A 21783-nucleotide genomic window follows, 5' to 3' on the forward strand; every position below is an offset into this window, starting at 1 on the left:
ACTAGGCTGGTGTATATACTAGTGTACAGCAGCATTACCTTTGCTCTCTGCATATTGACAGTCGCTAGTGTGTTCAGCAACGACGAATACACAGGCATCATTTTAATCTGTGGAGAATCTGATGAGAATGCAGCCGAAGCTCCAAGCAGACGTCTGCCTTCTACACACGTATTTCGCCGAACAGTATTAGTTTTATGTTTCATACAAACAACTATTTGATAGAGTGGAACGTCAACACGAAATTAAAAAGTTATTAAATGTTTTTTTTTGCACCTTTGGCGTATTTACAAATGCACCCTATTATAGAACGTTTGCAGTAAAATGACTGGTATTTGTTTCACAACATCCACAATACAGCACGTTGTAGCACTCCTTCAAAAACCGTGATTAGGCATCCCATGCATCACTAGTGCATGCGGGACAATTGTAAGTGGAAAGTACGGTGCTCGTGAGCCGCCTGCTATACATAATAATATTTAGCCACGTTACTACTTTCAAGTCATGTCCATTTACGATACTTCGACAGAGACATTTTGACAATACACTGAAAAGGATGCAATTAGATTTAGAGCACTCTGGCTATGACACTGGACAGTCCTTTTCGTTTGTGCGTAGCACCGCTCTATTATAACACTAAGCACTGACCGCTCTCCTCTCCACCCTCCTCTTTGCACTCCTCACCGCTCCACTACAAACGTGGGCTTACAGAGGACAGTTCGCTTTAGTTGGAATTCCTATTTACAAAATAACCACGGCAACATGACAAATTAATAACGTCGGGGTTGGAAGCGAAGGTGATTTGAAGAAGGGAGGTCGGAACGAAAAGGTGAAGGTAAGGGGTACCTAGCTTCTTCATTCAATTAAGGAGGGACCAACACTTTTGACCGACCAAAAATAAGATTTTTTAATTTATTTCTTTCATTTAGAATTTAACTTTTCTCTCTATAACACTGCAAAATTGATGTTAATATCCCCAAAACTTTAGGAGTTATGGCGCAAAACGTGAAGCCCTGTAAGTTTGTTGCTCGTTTCTCATTTCCCTGATAACTCTGAAAGTGTTTATGATATTAAGATGAAATTTTGCAGGCATGTATATTTCATAGAGAAAAGGAAGGTCTTCTAGAGGTATTGAGCTAGCTTCATTTGTTAAGTTCAACAGCAATTTCAAATGAAAATTAATGAAAAATTTATTACATGAAAATAACTTCATGATTAAAATATTTATACATGATGGACTTCACTGATGCTGGCACATGTTGTAATTATAATATTACTAATCGTAATAAAAATCAATCATAGAAAAATATTAATATGTTTGGAAATTATCAGGAAACTGGTAAAATAGTGGCAATAATACACCGCCATTTGAATAATTAACTATCTGTAATGACATAGCGTTACATGATTTCTAAATATGTAGGCATATTATTAAGGAATAATGTGTTTGTCCTTACTACATTTTCTTTTCCTATTCTATGTTCAAAGGTCCCCCCTACCTGACTACCATATATGCCATTTCTCATTTCATGTTTCCAGAATTAGTATAGGGTGTTCTGTAATTAAATGCACCTTTGACGCGTTTTGGAAAAAGTCATTCGGGAGTGGAGGATGATGTTAGACCAAGAAGAAACTAAGGAAGATCAGTTCAGACTTGGTCCTAAGCACAAAGCGGTGTGCGTTGACTGTCTGAAGTATGATAAAGTATTTACAATGTGTTTGATTCGCAGCTCTGATACGAAACATGAAAAGTGGTACAAGGTCTGAAATGGAGTCAACTCTGGCACAGGTGCTTAACTAAGTAGAGATGCGTTTTAGGAGGAGAATAATGAGAGAGTCTATGAGGAAGAGGATGAGGAGGTAGTTATAAGCTACTAGTTCTATAAGGATGATAGAACTCTCTCTGATAGGAGGAGGCTATTCAGATAGATAAGATAAGGAAGTAAAAGGAAATACGTAGTGTAAAGAGTGTTAATTTTTTTTTACATGCTACGTCTTGCATAAGAAAATGTTTAAAGGAAATGCAGTAACACATGTATTCACGTTACAATCAGTTCTACTTTTAACGGAGGGTCACTTGTCGTTATTCTACTAACCCAGTAGAATAATGCTTGACGCAACCGTTGTTCGTCCCTTACCACGCTCCTATCCAACCTCCCTTATCCATCTCTTGTTCTTTTCGATGTCGACCGTACGGTATCTCCTTGCTTTTAAACACATGAAAACAAAAGTTTAAAATTAGCGCCTACGCCATCCGTCATGCATACATGCATGTTGTCATTTTCCTTAGATACATAGCGTCCCTCGCAAATCTACTTTCTCCCACGGCTAACTGAGTGCTTGCGTAATCCGTTTCAGAGTAACGTGCAAACTCGCCGTCAGAGTGTACCTCAAGCTGATGTACATGCGCACATGCGCATTAGCTATTTCCCCCTGTCACAGGGAGAGCGCCCTGTTATGTCTCTAGCGGGTTCTGATAGTCATTTGTTTACAGTAACTCACGGAAGTGTCCGACTCGTTGGCTGAATGGTCAGCATACTGACCTTCGGTTCAGAGGGTCTCGGGCACGATTTCTGGCAGTTTCGGAGATTTTAACCTTAACTGGTTAATTCCAATGACTCGGAGGCTGGGTGTGTGAGTGTGTGGCGTATTCAGCATTAGAATTCATCCTAGGTAGGGCCCTCATCTTCACAGACATACAGGTCACCTAATAGGCCGTCTACGAGAAAAATACCCGCACCAGGCCTCTCCGGAGGTCATACGCCATTATTACTCACGAAAGTCGTCCTAAGACTACACTGTTATGTCTCTAGCGGAATATTTGTTTACGTTAACTCACGAAGACGCCACGATAATGCGCTGATATAGAACCTGCAAAGTTTGCGACGGAAGGCCAGCGTCTCAACCATCTGAGTCACTCAGCCTTTCAGGGTAAGGGAGGTGGTGGTATACAATTTCTATTTACTAGATTGTGTGCCAAAAAGCCTCGATTAACTGCCAATCCTCTCCGCATTGCTCATGTGGAGTGAGGGCATATAACGCTGTTGATGGTTATAAGTCCGTCAGATAGGGACGTTAAGCCTTGAGAAGACCTCTCGATTCTATTCGAGAGGAGAGGGCTACGTGCCACAATAGCATTTTACCCTCTCCCTTTCTATTATTACGTATCATGTCATTCATTTCATACTATTATCATCCCTGATGAGGTTGAAGGTTGACGTTAGGAAGGGCATGTGGTTATAAAAAATCTGTCTTGAGAGATTCATCTCACCACAAAACCAACACCGTAGAGAAACGGGATAAGAAATGGACACACGTTCGATTAAAACGTCATGCACCATCAGCCAGTAGTCCGCATTTCAAATCACCCACGCTGTGACGTCACAGCTCTGTCAGGAGGAGGCCTGCGCGTTCGGTTATGTAAAGATAAGCATGCATTTTAAATCTCCCGCGCTTATTACGTCACAGCTCCGTCACTCCTCCAAGGGGAGACGGCAAAGTGCCTCTGTGAGGTTAGGTTACCGTTCGTTGGCCAAGTTTGGGTTAACACACGTGTTAACTACACCTACAAGTCACTTCATCTGCTCGGCTCCTCGAAGGGGAGCCCGTAAATAGCCTGTCTGAGGTCAGGTTAGAGTTTCTCGTAGCGAGGTTAGGTTAACACGTCATCATGGCGTCATAACCTCAACTACTAGTCAACTAACCAATTAGACTCCTCCAAAGGGAGCCAATCAAGAGCTTGTGTGAGGTTAGGTTAGCGTTCGTTCGCAAGGTTAGGTTAACACGCCATAATGACGTCTTAACTTCATCTGCAGGTCACCTAACCGATTTGGCGCCTGATCGATTCGGCTCCTCCAAAGGGGTCCATGACCTTTCCGACTCGGCTACTCCAAGGGGGGCCGTCTGCTTCGGCTCCTCCGAAATGGCCCGTGAGTTTATCATTTCCCTCTTATGTAAGGGTAGGATGTCATAACTTCACCTAGGGGTCAAAGACACTCCAGGTTGGCCAGTGAGGTTAGCATTGCCCTCGCACGTATGGGCATGATGTCACAATCTCATCTAGGGGTCAAAAGTAACCCACATCATTCCTGATCAATTAGGCCCCTCCATTGGAGTCTGTGAGGTTAGGGTTGCTCTCGTACGGAAGGTTATGACATTATTCCGCGTCTTAACCTCACCGAGAGGTCATTGAACCCGGGTAAGAAACTACACAGCTTTACTACTATGTCAATGGCTTAGAACCTACCTAGTTTTACTACTCAATAAACAGTGGGAAAATGCTAACTCAGCACCCATTGTTTTAGAATATACTTTTCCCTTCTACTTGTATGAAGCACAAAACTGTAGGCCGCGTACCACATGCTGTAACGAAAGTTTAATTTCCTGGACTCGATGTTGAATTGCGAATGTTACTTCCCTACCAGCTGTAAACTAAGAACGTGCCAACTATTTATGCATCTTTTCGTGTACCGTCCTTGACTCAGCATTTGAAAACTTCCAATACAGGAAAAGTTTCAGCATATTCTAGGCAATTACTCAACGATGTTTTAACGGGAAGCATTAACTAAACAGAACACGATGCAATGCGTCCAAGGATTTTAGATTTCACTAAGATCCCTATTATAATTCTTTTTTTTCTATTTTATATTTAAGTTTTGTGTATATTTTTTTCCGGATCTCATGATAAAAATGATGATAAAGATGATGATGATGATGATGATGACTATGATGGTTTTTAACGGGGCCTAACAGCTAGTTCAGCGTCCCCTAATGATACCAGGTGCAATGAAATGAAATTTAAAACTTGGAAATGTATCCACTGACTAGAATCTAAAAAAAGATGATAAAAAAGCTATAGTGGAACAAAAACAATGAGTGGATCCAATTCACAATTACTGGAATGATATTCATTATCTAATGAAGCCTAAAATCCAGGTCACGGCATATTTTAATGGCACAAGTCACTGGTAAAGCAGAACCATGGTGTTCCTCCTACAGTAGTACTAATCACATGTGTGATGGTGTGTTTCGCAGGTAATGTGGACCCATGGTATGTCAAACACAATGGCACTGCTCATAGGTGACATAAACCCATGGTGTTTCTTACATAAGGGTACTAATCACAAGCAACGCAGACCCACGGTGTTCCTCACATAGTGGGACTAATCACGGGCTCCGGTATTCCCGTGTGGTGTCCCTCACTAAGTGGAACTAATCACTGGCAACGTATACTCATGGTGTTGCTCACATGGTGGTACTAATCATAGGCGCTGTAGACTCACGGTGTACGACACATCATGGTAATTCTCAGAGGTAGCAAATCCCATGGTGTTCTTTGCATAATGAAACTACTCTCAGGTGACGCACATCCATGGTTTTCTTCGTATAGCGGTACTAATCACGGGCGCCAGCCAAACCCGAGGTGCTTCTCACTTAACTCACTTAATGTTACTAATCACAGGCAACGTAGACCCATGGAGTTTCTCAGAAACTGGTACTAATTATAGGTAGCGCAGACGCATTCTAAACACAGGAGAACCGACACATTTCAGCGCAGAGTTATGGCACATGGATATTAGTCCGCGCAGCCCGGATGCCCATCCCCCCACCTCGGTGGAATACACACGACAGTACTAAGCACAGGCAACCTCCAAACCTGTGGTATTCCTCACGTAAGGGTACTACTCCTTGGTAACGTAGATCCATGGTGTTCCTCACATGGTGATACTAATCGCAAGAAAAGTCGACCCATGGTGTTCCTCACACAACAGTACTAATCACAAGTAGTCTGATGATTGCAAAATCATCTTTCCTTGGTCGCCCCTTTCAGTCGCCTCTTACATCAGACAGGGGATACCGCGGGTGTATTCTTCGTCTGCGACCTCTACCCACGAGAGGCTGTGTGTTGGACCGTGAGAGCTATTTTATTTCGCTCAAGTCCGCCGGCAAGCCGGTTAGGACCCCACTATGCGCCACCTGAGATGCGCCACATGGAAGTAACACCTCCCCCTGCCCCCTACCCGCTACACGAGCAGTAGGTTCGTAGCATTGCAATATCTCTAGATGCCTTTAATACCTTTTAATGTAATTTGTGTACGTTTATACATTTATTTTAATTATTAGATGTGTTTTTTATATTTTTTTCTTCTGGCTGATGATGGCAAGCTAAGGCCGAAACTAGTCTCTCAACTAAAATAGTATAATTTAAGCATTACATAATATATTATTGAAAAAGTAGACCATTTCAGATATAATTTGTGTTTACATTGTGATCACAGTTCAATGCGGATCGAAAGATGTTTACGTCTTACGATTAAACTTTGAATGCTAAAAGCTTACAATAGTATTCACTATAAATCGTGTGTATATTCCATTATGGTAAACCGCATCACGTACGGGTGTTTTCGTCACCAAAAGAAAACGAAACATAATTCATGGATGAGACTGTTAATAATAAAGCTAAAAATGTTTATTGAGTGCCATGTATTTTCACATTGTTTGTATTTCACGCTGCTTGAATGATGTATTTTATTCCCATGTGTTCGTAGAGATATTTATCGCAGCTTCGTGGTGTATGTTATATTTATACTGCGGTACACAGTTGACCTGATTTGAGAATCAGTTAGCTTTATTTTGGCAAATAATGACGATGTGTTAATTCCCTCATGCGAGATGTTTGATTGAGCACTGTGTGAAATTTATGCTTGAATATGCACACAATAATCCATGATGTGATGATTGTAAGTAATTAGGATGTACAATAATAATGGCTGCGAAAACCTTAGTGTATTTTTGAACTTCTAGATTTCTTCGTGTGTATTCTTTAGGGGAAGTTTATCCAGGGTAGATATAATCTGTTAAATATTGCACAGAATAGGATATTCCCATGTTCCAGTTTATGATCACATGAGACTGTAGACGGAGTAATCATTTATTGTTATTTAAAATTGTTTTCATACAAGCATTCATTTCCTTATTACTATTTATCTATTAGAAAATGAAATGGTGTATGGCTTTTAGTGCCGGGAGATCCCAGGACGGATTTTGATCGCCAGGTGCAGGTCTTTTGATTTGATCCCCGTTGACGATCTGCACGTCCTGATGAGTATGAAGTGATGATGAAGACAACACATACACTCAGCCCCCGTGCCGGGGGAATGAACCAATGATGGTTAAAATTGGCGACCCAGCCGGGAATCAAACCCGGAACCCCTGTGACCAAAGGTCAGCACGGTAACCATTTATCCATGGAGCCGGACTATCTATTAGATCATTACACATTACAATAATTAAATTAGTAACTATTTCAACCCAATTTCTAAACTGCATTTATTTATTTATTTATTTATTTATTTATTTATTTATTTATTTATTTATTTATTTATTTATTTATTTATTTATTTATTTTGTCTTAGACGTTATCTAGGAAAAGGATGTATCTTAAGCTCCCTAAGTTTAATTAGTGCTTACTTTTGTATCAGCAGTATTTACAGTTATCCTACATTTACAACACACATTTTAAATGAATTGAATGAATGACTACATTAATTATTGAATGAATTATTTTATGATTGAAATATGTTCGTTCATGAATGAATGAACATTCTTCTCTCCCAGTCACGGATAGCCACCAACTGCTGAGCGAGCATTCAGTAATGAGTGAGAGAATAAATCAATGATGAATGAATGAAACGAACTGGTGCTTGCTCTCGGCGTACCACTGAGGAACCCGGCCTTTACGGATGGAACATTCCGTTCTGTGTGACTGACAGAATGAGTGAACGAATGAATGAATTCATGAATGATTGAGTGATAAACGAATGGACTGAGTTCCTGTAAAAAGCAAATAAAAATTATGTATCTTGTTTATCTTATTTATCTTCTATCCCAGTCACGGGTAATTTGTGACCTATTGTTTACAGCAGTTAGATATTTTATGTTACTATCTTTCATTCTCAGTGTCTGTCATTGTCGTGTGTTGATTTTGTTACCCACCGACGTACTGTAAGTATCATACCGGTTTTGTTTTGTCTATAGTCGAGAAATAAAGGGATTATTTTCAATTCTTGTAACTCGGAAAGAATCAGTCTAATCATTTCGAAAAAAACAGATGTCATAATTATTTCCAGTCGACCCAGTTTGTAACTATGTACTATTAAATGACCCATGATAGTTAAGGTGTGAAGTCTATATGGTATGAGACCGTGTTCAGCCGGTTCGAGTCCCGTTGATCGAAAAGATTTCACCATCAGAATGTTGGCCGGAAGGGTAGGAGAGGGGATGGTAACAATTTCCAATCAATAAATTGCATGACAAAACCCTGGATTCCACTCGAAATCTCTCCGCAGAGTGAGTACATATGACGCTGGTGATTCGTCCGTCGGATGGGAACGTAAGGCCATGAGCAGACCCCTCGGTGTTATTCGACAGGGTTAGGTTATGTGCCGCCACAGAGTTTCACCCTCTCCCTTCGTAACATCATATATCACGTCATTCATCTCATTCCAATAATTCCCATGATGAGATTGACGTTAGGAAGGGCATCCGGTCGCAAAAAGCTCGCTATGAAGGTTCATCTCACTACATTTCCGACCCCGTATAAAAGCGAGACGAAGGTTAGACATGTATAAAAGTGAACAAAATGAATAAAAAATTAGTGACTTTTTTTTTTTTTACAAGTTGAATTTTTCAAGCAATTAGTGGCTTTTAGATTTAAAAGTTTAATATCAGGACTGGCTAATATATTAACGACTGTATAATTCCTTTCACTTTAATTTGAATTCTTTACCAGATATTGGAAATTATTTTGCGTAATTTATTTCACTTTTGCAATAACTTAGAATGTGATAATTTACTTTTGAGGAGCAGCATGTCGTTATTAATATTTATTTTTATAATACTAGTGTTATTAGCTTCACGTCGCACTAACAACGTTTACAGTTTTCGGAGACACCGAGGTGCCGGAATTTAGTCCCGCAGGAGTTCTTTTACGTGCCAGTAAATCTACCGACACGAAGCTGACGTATTTGAACACCTTCAAATACCACCGGACTAAGTCAGGATCGAAACTGCCAAGTTGGGGTCAGAAGGCCAGCGCCTCAACCGTCTGAGCCACTCAGACCGGCAATATGAATTTTTAAAATAAAATGAAACAGTGATGATCCTCAAGTTTACCACCCCATTTTGCTTTGCTAAAATAAGGATATAAATTTAGAGAATTCAGCGATCATTTCTTCACCATCGTATTTAGAAGGATGGCAAGAATAAATTGTGTTAGTTAATATTTCAAAACGCACTTGAGTCTTCATTTCAGCTAAGTGCCCAAATTCTTTGGATCCATTAGTCATCTTCATAAGACATATTGTCGAACTGAGAACGTGTGTGATATATCATGTCGTATAGAATGAACTAGCCAACGAGAAGAATGGGCATAATACATACCGAGCTCGATAGCTGCAGTCGCTTAAGTGCGGCCGGTATCCAGTAACCGGGAGATAGTGAGTTCGAGCCCCATTGCCGGGAGCCCTGAAGATGGTTTTCCGTGGTTTCCCATTTTCGCTCCAGGCAAATTCCGGGGCTGTACCTTAATTAAGGCCACGGCCGCTTCCTATCCCATCGTCGCCGTAAGACATATCTGTGTCGGTGAGACGTAAAGCAAATAGCATAATGCATACATACGTACATACATTTCATTTTCATTGTTGACTATTAAGACTTTCAGATTCGTTGTGAAATCTTCTCTGAGGGAAATATTTTTTGTTATTTTACCGAAGATATTGCTATCTTAATTTATTCATGAGAGATAAGTTATTCCACGCCCTAAGTGTTGTCACGTGACAAGGTGGCATAGTACTGAATTTTGTTCCATATGAGTTCTTTTACGTGCCAGTAAATCTACTGACGCTAGGCTGAAGTATTTGAGTACCTTCAATTACTACCGGCCTGAGCCAGGATGGTACCTGCCAAGCTGGGCTCAGAAGGCGAGCGTCTCAACCGCCACGCAGCCCGGCTAGGACTAACTATTAATACCCAGGAGTACTGATATGCACCTCTGTGTCATCACTATAGTTTACTACTACACTAGTTAAATGTTTTACCGGGCGAGTTGGCCGTGCGCGTAGAGGCGCGCGGCTGTGAGCTTGCATCCGGGAGATAGTAGGTTCGAATCCCACTATCGGCAGCCCTGAAAATGGTTTTCCGTGGTTTCCCATTTTCACACCAGGCAAATGCTGGGGCTGTACCTTAATTAAGGCCACGGCCGCTTCCTTCCAACTCCTAGGCCTTTCCTATCCCATCGTCGCCATAAGACTTATCTGTGTCGGTGCGACGTAAAGCCCATAGCAAAAAAAAAAAAAAAAGTTAAATGTTTGTGATATGGTTGTATGAATGTTTGGAATTCTGGACCATTGTTTGCAGCAGCATTTCCATGACAGCAAGTTATATCGGTAAGCTCAGCAACAGTTGTCCTACAAAGCAAACGAACACTCATAAAAATTCTTGATAAGCCTATGATGTTCAGTTTGTTCTTCAATATTCTTCATTATTTCTTCAGTTTTATAACCTATAACTGATCATTTTATTTTATTTTATTTTATTTGTACCACAAGCCAGTATTAAAATTGTACACCAGTTAAACTGGGCATTCCGCAGCATAAACATTGGAAATATTCCTGCATACTGGCTTGTGTCAAATACAGTATTGGTGGGAATTTGCCTTCATTAGACTGCCAAATATTTCTAAACGATGTAGCAATTACAGGCTGATAAATATAACAAACCGCAACGTTCAACACTCTCGATTATTGAGAAAACACAATAAAAAAATCAGTGAAATTCATTCGGTTCAGAAACAGTCTTTGTACTGCGGACACTCCGGTGTCTTTTTTTTTAGTTCAATAATGCCTTGACAAACAGGAGACTATCTTCGCTCGTCTCATTGATTATTATGAGAAAGCTTCAGAGAACGTTAAAAAATCCATCTACATTAGCTGAAATATTCTGGGCTTAACTGTAAAGATATGAACTACACCAAGAAGATGTATTACCGGGCGAGTTGGCCGTGCGGTTAGGGGCGCGTAGCTGTGAGCTTGCATCCAGGAGATAGTGGGTTCGAACCCGATTGTCGGCATCTCTGAAGATGATTTTCCGAGGTTTCCCATTTTCACCAGGCAAATGCTGGTGTTGGACCTTAATTAAGACCACGGCCAATTCTTTCCCAATCCTTGGCCTTTCCTATACCATCACCACCATAAGACCTCTGTGTGTCGGTGCGACGTAAAATAAAGTTGTAGATGTATTGGAACCAGAAAGCTCCTATTAAAAGTGGTGACTACTTTAAGGAATAGATAACAATGCAAAGAGGAGTGAGGCAAGGTTGAAAACAAGAAGAAATCAAAACCCAAATCAATACACAAACACACACACATCCCCACCTTAACATATTCATCATGACCAAGACTAATATACTTTACGAGATAATCCATCATCACTTAAAGGATGAAATGAAGTAGAATTAAACTCCCCCATTATTGAATAATTAACCAACCACAATTAATAGCACAGTGTTAAACGCGCCGAAAAGCATTAAAAAATAAATTTGGTTCTACAAGACAGCCCTACAGTTTCCAAAATAAAATCCTTAGAATAAAAAGCATTTCACACAATGCAAGATTAAAAATATTAAAATAAACAGCCGTCAAAAGACATCTGGGTACAAATTTTCCCCATTGATCGAATATCGCGGGAATCCTTCATATTATGAATTACAGAACCAGCACGTATAAATAACAATGCGTTAAACAAAGCATGAGTGAGTAGATTAAAACAAGCTAACTTTGGGTATCCTGTAGCTAAAATTTATATAGAATAGAAGCTAACGTTATTACCAATTGATATCAAAATGATTGTGAATATTGTGACGATGAGTATGATTCAGATTATTTATTCTGAATTAATCAATCTTTTTAAATGGGAGTCAAATGTACTTTTATACTAAATAAATAGGTTATCTTTCTCATCAGTAAACAGAAATATACAATAGTAGTAATAGGCTAATAATCACACTACGTCAGCGAATTGTCAGTACCAAGCGGCAGCTTCGAATTCAAAATTGTATGTACTCTGAAGCCATCTTGCTCTCGATGAAATTGATAAAGGAATCACGATCATTGGGAAGCAAATAAACATCGCCCGCTTTGCAGACTACACCGTGATAGTCGCTGACAATTTACACTGTCTTCAGCAACTCTTGAACGGCATCAACGAAGCAAGTATGTAAATAAGGAGTTTGGGCTCAAAAAATCAATCAGGTCGGAAAACCAGTAATATATTATTATTAGCATTATTAGCTTCCTCTGCGGATTGAAGGTAGAATTTCGGCCTCCGGATGCGAAGGTCGCCGGTTCAAATCCGACTGAGCGGAATAGGTAGTTGGGTGTTCAGTGGATGGAAAGATATTCATTCGACACACCATGTCGTACGAAGTCCGCATGCAAAAGATCTCTGGTGAAACGTGTGGTTTTTATCCCCACCTGGTAGAGTAAAATGGGACATCCAAATTGACGCGCAGGCAATCTAAATGGAACCAAATTAAAAAGGCACTTACGATGATGATGATGATGATTATTATTATTATTATTATTGTTATTATTATTATTATTACAGTATTGTTATTAAGAGTAATGTTATTTGTATTTACGTCTCACTAAATAATTTTCGGGGAAGCCAAGGTGCCGGAATTTTGCCCCGCTGGAGTTCTTTTACGTGCCAGTAAATCTACCGACACGAAGCTGACGTATTTGAGAACCTTCAAATACCACGGACTGAGCGAGGATTGAACCTACCAAGTTGGGGTCAAAACGCCAGCGCCTGAGACGTTTGAGCCACTCAGCTTGGCATTATTATTATTATTATTATTATTATTATTATTATTATTATTATTATTATTATTATTATTACACGAATAATTTACTCTACTTTATTTAAAAATGTGTTCTTTCCTTTTGAACCTGCTAAACACTGAATGGCTGGAACCTTCGTACTTAAAAGAAAGGTATGTGCCATTTTGTGTGTGATACGACCAACCGAAACAAGAGATGAATCAGTTCATAATCAGTAACAGTTAATCAAAATTTGTTACAGGACCACAATAAAGCAAAGAGCGAAATTAACCACCTGGTGTTGCGGTAAACCACTGAGCCTCTGGCCTGCGTCAAACAGTTATTTAAAGTGGAAGCATTAAATAGGAAACGCAGGTACTGTATGTGCTGTGGATGAGTTTCAACAGATAGTATCAAACAGTTGATTAACGAAAACGTTCAGGTTGTAAACTGGAGATCCTAACGATATCACCGCATTATGTGTTCAAGAGAAACACGTAGCCTACATTAAAACAGCAACTATGCTATTTATTAGCATTACGTCGCACCGACACAGCTAGGTCTTATGGCGACGATGGGAGAGGAAAAGCCTAAGAGTTCAAAGGAAGCAGCCGTGGCCTTAATTAAGGTACAGCCCCAGCATTTGCCTAGTGTGAAAATGGGTAACCACGGAAAACCATCTTCAGAACTGCCGACAGTGGGACTCAAACCCGCTATCTCCCGGAAACAAGCTCACAGCTGCGCGCCCCTAACCGCACGGCCAACCCGCCCGGTCATTAAAACAGCATTTACGTGGTAATTTCATGTTTAAGTCCGTACTTAGGCCTATGTAGAAAAGGCATGATAGTTCAAGGGTCATGGTTTGAATAGCTTGCGCACAGAGGATATTACGAATATTTGAATTTTCAGTATATATAGTAGTTAATAATATGTATTATATAAATATGTTGTGATACAAACTCTTTCTATATATCACAGAAACTAAATGTACATGCGTTTTTGTAACTATCTGAACACTTTGATTTAATTTTTTTTCCTTAACATCGCTACGACACAAGAAGTCTTATGGCGACGATGGGACAGGAAAGGTCTAGGAATGGGAAGGAAGCGGCCGTGGCCTTAATTAAGGTACAGCCCCAGCATTTGCCTGGTGTAAAAATGGGAAACCACGCAAAAAACCATCTTCAGGGCTGCCGACAGTGGGGTTCGAACCCGCTATCTCCCGGATGCGAGCTCACAGCTGCGCGCTCCTAACCGCACGGCCAACTCGCCCGGTAAGTATACAATTAAAAAAATGTAAAATGTGTATCATTGTTTCGTACCTAGGTATTGTAAATATAGAAAAAATAACCATCTGCCATCATAACGGACGCACTTGTAAAGGAAATATAGTGTAAGGAAGACTGAGCTGGTGTAATGTTATTAGGAAGACCAGAAGAAGCTGGACAAACGGGCGTATTCACATGGTTCGTAGGGTAGAAGGGGTACAATGAATCGTAGCTTGCATGGGCTACACATATCCATTAAGACTATACAACACTAATCGGACAGAAAAAATATGAAGGGGTCTGACACTTCGAAAAATTAAGATATCGGCCAAAGAAAGGCAAAGGCCACGAAGGGCGTGAATATGAAAGACTCCCTAGCCCTCGCAACCTAATAGCGTCAAGGTTGGTAGAAATCAAGAGTTGACCAAGTGAGGTCGGATAGGATAGATGATAGTGAGGAGTTTGGCACAAGTAAGTGGAAGCAACTTCAGGGTTCCATGGGGATGGGAAGATTGGAAGTGATAGACAAGAAAGAGGGAAGGAAATGGCCGTGCCTTTAAGTTAGGTACCATCCCGGCATTTGTCCGGAGAAGAAGTGAGAAATCGCGGAAAACCATTTCGAGGATAGCTGAGGTAAGAATCGAGCCCCTCTATTCAGTTGACCTCTCGAGGCTGAGTGGACCCCGTTCCAGCCCTCGCACAGCATTTCAAATTTCCTGACAAAGCCGGAAATCGAACTTGGTCCTCCAAGGGTGGCAGCTAATCATACTAACCACTACACGAAAGAGGCTGGAAACAGTTACCCTATTATACTGAAAGTAATACGTTATACAGAGTGTGTCCTTGATGATGTTAGAATCTGTCAGGGATGATGGAGAACGGTAAATTGATCAATTTAAGATACAGAACTGTATTCCGCAAACGTTGGAGTAAAAAGTTATCAATAAAAACCAAACCAAACCACATAGCACTACAGCCCTTGAAGGGTCTTGGCCTACCAAGCGACCGCTGCTCAGCCCGAAGGCCTGCAGATTACGAGGTGTCATGTGGTCAGCACAACGAATCCTCTCGGCCGTTAATCTTGGCTTTCTAGACCGGGGCCGCCATCTCACCGTCAGATAGCTCCTCAATTCTAATCACGTAGGCTGAGTGGACCTCGAACCAGCCCTCAGGTCCAGGTTAAAATCCCTGACCTGGCCGGGAATCGAACCCGAGGCCTCCGGGTAAGAGGCAGGCACGCTACCCCTACACCACGGGGCCGGCAACAAGTTATCAATAATCCAATTTGTTTAACGTCCGTCCGTTTTTAACAAACGCCGGGGTGTCTTTAACGTACCGGAAGCCAACGACATGGAGTTGTCACTTTAAAAACCCTTACAAGCCACTGACCTCAGTCGGGTTTCAACCCGCTGCCTGCGCCGCTGTTCATACGACACCAGGGATATTTGAACGGGTACGACACAACTTGAAAAATCTTGTGCAGGTAAACGGACTTAAATGAGTAGAATTTTCCTGAATTATGGACTCGCTCGTTTCTGAAATATGGTTCCGTATCTCAAATTGATCCATTTCCCGTCCTCCATCATCTCTGAAAGCTTTCAGTGGCATCACGGATACACCCTGTCTTTTGATATTGAGGTTTTTTTTTTTTTTGCTAGTTGTTTTACGTCGCACCGACACAGATAGGTCTTACAGCGACGATGGTACAGGAAAGGGCTAGGAGTGGGAAGGAAGCGGCCGTGGCCTTAATTAAGGTACAGCCCCAGCATTTGCCTGGTGTGAAAATGGGAAACCACGGTAAACCATTTTCAGGGCTGTCGACAGTGGGGTTCGAACCTACTATCTCCCGAATACTGGATACTGGCTGCACTTAAGCGACTGCAGCTATCGAGGATATTGAGTTTAAGATAATAGTAGTACCAATATCATCCCAGTCAAAGCGTACATCTAATTACATGATCTGAACGGTTACTATAATTTCAATAACCAAGCCTAGTGGAATTCAAGTTTGAACTTCGGATCTATACGCTTCAGAGCTCCATAAATTTAGATTAGCTATCTTGGAGTGGCTTGTTAACTCCAGGAAATTCAATCTCAGGCGTACCTACTAAAAAAAAAGGCGAAAATTCTTGTTACATTTACGCAAACAAATATTTCCATGGGCTTTCCAATAACCCATGTTACCCAATAGCCCCACACATGTCCTTGCCTGAATGGTCAGTGTAGAGGCCTTCGATTCGGGGGTCTCTCAGTTCGATTCCAGATTGGGTGGTAGATTTTTACTTCGTCAGTTCTCGTGCTGGGTGTTTCTGTTCGTATTAAAACACATCTTCAATTTCATACAACATATCACACTAAAAACTACCACAGGAACAAGCGATGTTGAACACATCCATGATGAAAAGCATCCGGCAGAATAATTGGGCTAAATCCGCACAAAATGCCGACACCAGGTAATTGGGAAAAGGCCACGAAGATGAAGATCCAACAGTTCTACACATAAAAGCACCTGGATTGATGATTAACAATTTGGTAGATTCAACGGCAGCAGTTATGTTAGAATGTCGTTCTGGCTTTCATTTGAATTGGTGAATTCTTATCATCTACATTCAAACAGGAACTAATTTCTAAGTAAAATAACTTTCTTATTATTACCATTGCGAAATGAGGTTTATTATCCTCAAATATCGAATGATGATGATGATAATAATAATAATAATAATAATAATAATAATAATAATAATAATAATAATAATAATACTAATAATAATAATAATAATAATAAAAACCTACCGTGCGAGTTGACCATGCGGTTAGGGGTGCGCGGCTGTGAGCTCACATCCGGGAGATAGTGGGTTCGAGTCCCACTGTAGGCAGCCCTGAAGATGGTTATCCGTGGTTTCCAATTTTCACATCAGGCTGTACCTTAATTAAGGCCACGGCCGCTTGCATCCCATTCCTAGGCCGTTCCCGTTCCATCGTCGCCATAAGACCTATCTGCGTCGGTGCGACGTAAAGCAAATAGCAAAATAATAATAATAATAATAATAATAATAATAATAATAATAATAATAATAATACCGGGCGAGTTAGCAGTGCAGTTAGTGGCTCGGGGCTGAGAGCTTGCATCAGGGACATAGTGGGTTCGAATCCCACTGTCGGCAGCCCTGAAGATGGTTTTCCCTGGTTTCGCATTTTCACACCAGGCAAATGCTGGGGCTGTACCTTAATTAAGGCCTCGGCTGCTTCCTTCCAACTCCTAGGCCTTTCCTGTACCATCGTCGCCATAAGACCTATCTGTGTCGGTGCGACGTAAAGCCACCAGCAAAAAAAAAATACCATCCCTTGACTCTGCTGTAGATTTTAAGTGGCCAGGGCATTGAAAATTGATCTTTGAATTTCTTAAATGTACTGGAAAAGAACGACACTGAACTACCACATGCAAATACTCTAAATTGCTACTGCCTTCAGCCTAGATCGAACTCACTACCCTGACAACTGAAGAACAACAACTAACAAACTGTTGACAATAGAACACGTATAAGTACAACTACACTCGAAAATAGTATTAAAATAATATTTTTATTCCTTCCACATCCCATTAACTGCTTTTCAGGTTTACGGATACCCTGATGTCCCAGAACTTTTTCCCAAGGAGTTTTCTTAGAATTGGCTTTACGTCGCACCGACCCAGATAGGTTTTATGGCGAGAATGGGATAGGAAAAGGCTAGGAGTGGGAAGAAAGCGGTTGTGGCCTTAGGTACGAGCCCCAGATGTGAAAATGGGAAACAGAGAACCATCTTCAGGGGTGTCGACAGTGGGACTCGAACCCGCAAGACTTCTTAACATGCCAGTAAATCTGCCAACACGAGGCTGGCGCATTTGAGCACCTTCGAATACCACCAGACTGAACCAGGATCGAACCTCCATCCTGGGCTCTACCATTTGAGCCACTCAGCCCGATTGAAAAATATGTCTTCTTTTTTATTTTCAATTTACAAGCTTGTAGCATTGAAATCAACAGCTCCTCTTTTCGTGTAAATGCATTTGATAACATTTGTGGCCATAAGTACGGTAATTGTAGGCCGTATGTATATTTACTAAAACTGAAGACTTCACTACTATTGCGGCATTCACATCGAGATGAAGTGGGGAACCCGTAGAATAACTTCAGCTTGGGAGATTAAGCTACGTTTTTTCTCGTGTTAGAACGAAAACCGATAAATCCGGAAAAGCATTCATTAGAGAATGGAATAAGAACTCAAAGTTGTGGCTGCCCAAGTTATGAAAGAAACAGACTATAGCAAACAGAGTAAAAAATATTCTGAGAGGTAAGTCTGATGTGAAATATCCATTTTCACTACTCAGGTATTAATTTATCATTTACTTATGTCATTTGTTTATTTACGAGTATTTATTTATTTATGTATTTATTTATTTATTTATTTATTTATTTATTTATTTATTTATTTATTTATTTATTTATTTAATCTGTTTATCCTCCAAGGTTGTTTCTTTTTTCCTCGGACTCAGTGAAGGATCACACCTCTACCTTCTCAAGGACAGTGTCCTGGACCGTGAGACATTTGGTTGGGGATACAACGGAGGAGAAGGTCCAGTACCTCGCCCAGGCGGCCTCACTTGCTATCTTATGTGGGGCAGGGACGATTGGAAGGGATAGACAAGGAAGAGGCCGTGGCCTTAACTTAGGTACCATCCCGGCATATGCCTGGCGAAGAAGTGAGAAATGACGGCAAACCACTTCGAGGGTGGCTGAGGTGAGAATCAAATCCCCTCTACTCATCTGACATACCGAGGCTGAGAGGCCGCCGTTCCAGTCATCGTACCACTTTGCACATTATTTCCTGGAAGAGCCAGTAAACGAACCCGGCCCTCCGGAGGAGGCAGCTAATGACTACCCAAGTATTAAACTAAAAAAAAATGGAGATATCTAGTTTTCATCCGATGCCTGGAGTTATCGGATTTTGATCGGACCGCAGCAGATATATTATTTCAAGTAGCTAATACACACGCATTTACTTTTGAGAAAACTTTAGTATATGGCAAACAAATGCAGTTCATTTATATTAAAGTTGAAATGTCATGTTCCAAACTATCACACTCGCTATTTTCATTTATTTGTTTTTCATCTTCTTCATTGTTTTCTTATTATCTTAAAGTAAGTTCCTGTACCAGAAGAGATATATAATTTTCGTCCGTCAAGTCCTTTCCAAATTTGTTGACCTTCAAACGCATCACGTTTTATTTTGATCTATTAGACTTATTCAATGCCTCCAATGTTTCAGGATGATTTCTTCCTTACTTTAAAATACAAAACCACTTCCTCTCGTGAATAGACTCATTCCTGCAAAGTATTTTATTTGAATAACATTTCTGTTCGTCATCTCTCCCTTTTCTTGAAATATTCTATATGTTTTTAAATTGCTTATAATTTGAGGTCTATTATTGCATGCAAGGGAGATTTAATGTTCCGTAATATATAGTCGCATTCTAAAATTAGAACAGTGTCATGTTCTTTATATATTTTCTCATATTCTCCCTATTTTGTAATGACTAGGATTTCCCAATAAATACTTTTCGTGGATTTATCGGTGTGGGATCCAGTCAATGCATTTCGGACGATTATTTTAGATTTAATGAGTTTTGTTTATTTTTGTGTCATCATATACCTTTAACCCAAAACTTCTCCCTAAAACATGAAAATGCAAGTACAGTAAAAGTTGATTCATCGGCTTTTGTTCCAACGATCCTCAAGTGGTTTCCCTTAGCAAACATTCGAGCACTTTAGTTATAAACGATTACGTTTAATTACGATACAGGCATATACTGAACCCAGCAGTAATTTTAATCCCTTCTTCAAGGTGAATTATTACAAGAAATATGGAGAAAATCTTTCACAACTTTGTATATTTTCAATCTCCCTTATGCTAGGTAATAGAGTGGTAGTAAGATAGTTATAAATTTGTAAACAATGTGTCACTGTATTTAAAGTCTTTTAAATGATTTTTACAAAAATTAATCGGAGTCATTACAGAAATTAATTCGCCCTACTAATTTAAATAACATTTTCTGCTGAAATGTTATAATACTTTAACATATCGTTCACTTTAATGTGTGTGTTTTTTTCTTTTTCTCTTTTTTACGTTGTCTATCCCTGCAGTGAAATGGTTAGCGATTCCCTACTTTGTCACAGCTTTGTAAATATACACACATCTCATAACTCTTCGAGGTGTGTCTGAAAATCGCTGCATCACCATGCGAGCGCACGAATTTACACAATTTATTTTAATTACTTTCTCTAGTACCAGTATAGTACACTCGAGTACTGTAGCTAGATAACATGTTATTAAAAGACAACTTTTGCTATCTAAATTCAAAAATTCGACATTCTCCCTTCAGGCTTATTCCCTATTATAAGGTATAGTAGTCATTATCAATACTATTTAATGGTTTAAGTAAATACCTAGGTACAATATAATTGTGAGTCCCCATTCGCACCCAGCAGTAAATAAAGTCACACATATTTATACAGTACTGCATATTTACAAACATAGATTTCTACAGTCAGAAGTAATATTTGATAAATATTTAATACACGGCCAGAAAATTACTTCCTCCACCTAATTTGAAAATGTAGATACATGTCCAGCATTCACTTCTGCACATTCTTCCAAATGTCAGCAGTTTATTTTAGAACGGTAATTGTCTGTTCATGTGTACATGAAAATCCATCAAATAAGTCAATTAGGTTTACAATAACTTGCATGAAATATCACAGTGAATGTGAATATTTTCCCCGTAATATATTGAGCGAAAACCTATTAAAACATGTTCTTGATCACGATGCGCCTGACTAACGGTTGTAAGTTCAGTTTCCAGAAAAGGAACATCTTGTTTATTATGAGAACAACACCCCTTACAGCTAATGCTAACATACATAAATTAGGAAAGTAATATCATGTACTCACTAAAGAGGAGTAATGCTGTCCGGCAATTGAGCATGATGATAACACTGAATGGAGGTCTAAAATTTTATGGCAATTAATGTGGAAATGTTGTCGCTCTTTTAAACCACGTCACACGCGCAATAAAACCCAACAAAAGCTGTAATCATAGTTTGTTTTACGTATTTGGCCTTACTGAACGCTATTGCCCAATTATACTCTAGCAGATGAGGTTTCGCGCCACGTGTTGTTACGAGCAAGCGACCATGCGGCCAGGCATCTAAACGTGCCGAGTGGAAATGTTCTGTCGGCTGTCACCGAGGAACAACTGAGGAGCGCAGCGCGTAGGGATGTTCGAGTTATTCCCTCCGAGGACCTTCCAGCGCGCTTGCGTCACCTCCCTCCCTGTTGAACTTACACAGTAATTCTCTTATCCCCCAAACTGATTCTTACCTCACTAACCATAAAGTGATTTTGCGGGAAGTGTTAATTTTTAAATTATGATTTTAGAATTTCAACTAGATTACTTAAAAACCATAAAATGACTTTACTCTCTACCTGCTCCTGCACAAAAGATTCACCCTCATTCCTTGTATATTCATACCGGGCGAGTTGGCCGTGTGGTTAAGGGCGCACAGCTGTGGGCTTGCATACGCGAGATATTGGGTTCAAAC

At 40.2% G+C, this 21783-nt stretch overlaps 1 protein-coding gene across 1 annotated transcript in view; it reads right to left on the bottom strand.

Moving 5' to 3' along the window:
- Positions 1-21413, bottom strand: part of LOC136857191 (uncharacterized) — a 971464-nt gene extending 950051 nt beyond the window's left edge. The window contains exon 1 of the mRNA XM_068227647.1: positions 21134-21413. Coding sequence (XP_068083748.1) covers positions 21134-21167 — 34 coding nt within the window. The 5' untranslated portion in view covers positions 21168-21413. The remainder of the gene's footprint in view (positions 1-21133) is intronic.
- Between the last annotated feature and the right edge of the window lie 370 nt (positions 21414-21783).

This window comes from Anabrus simplex, chromosome 1, assembly GCF_040414725.1.
Source record: "Anabrus simplex isolate iqAnaSimp1 chromosome 1, ASM4041472v1, whole genome shotgun sequence".
NCBI lineage: Eukaryota > Metazoa > Arthropoda > Insecta > Orthoptera > Tettigoniidae > Anabrus > Anabrus simplex.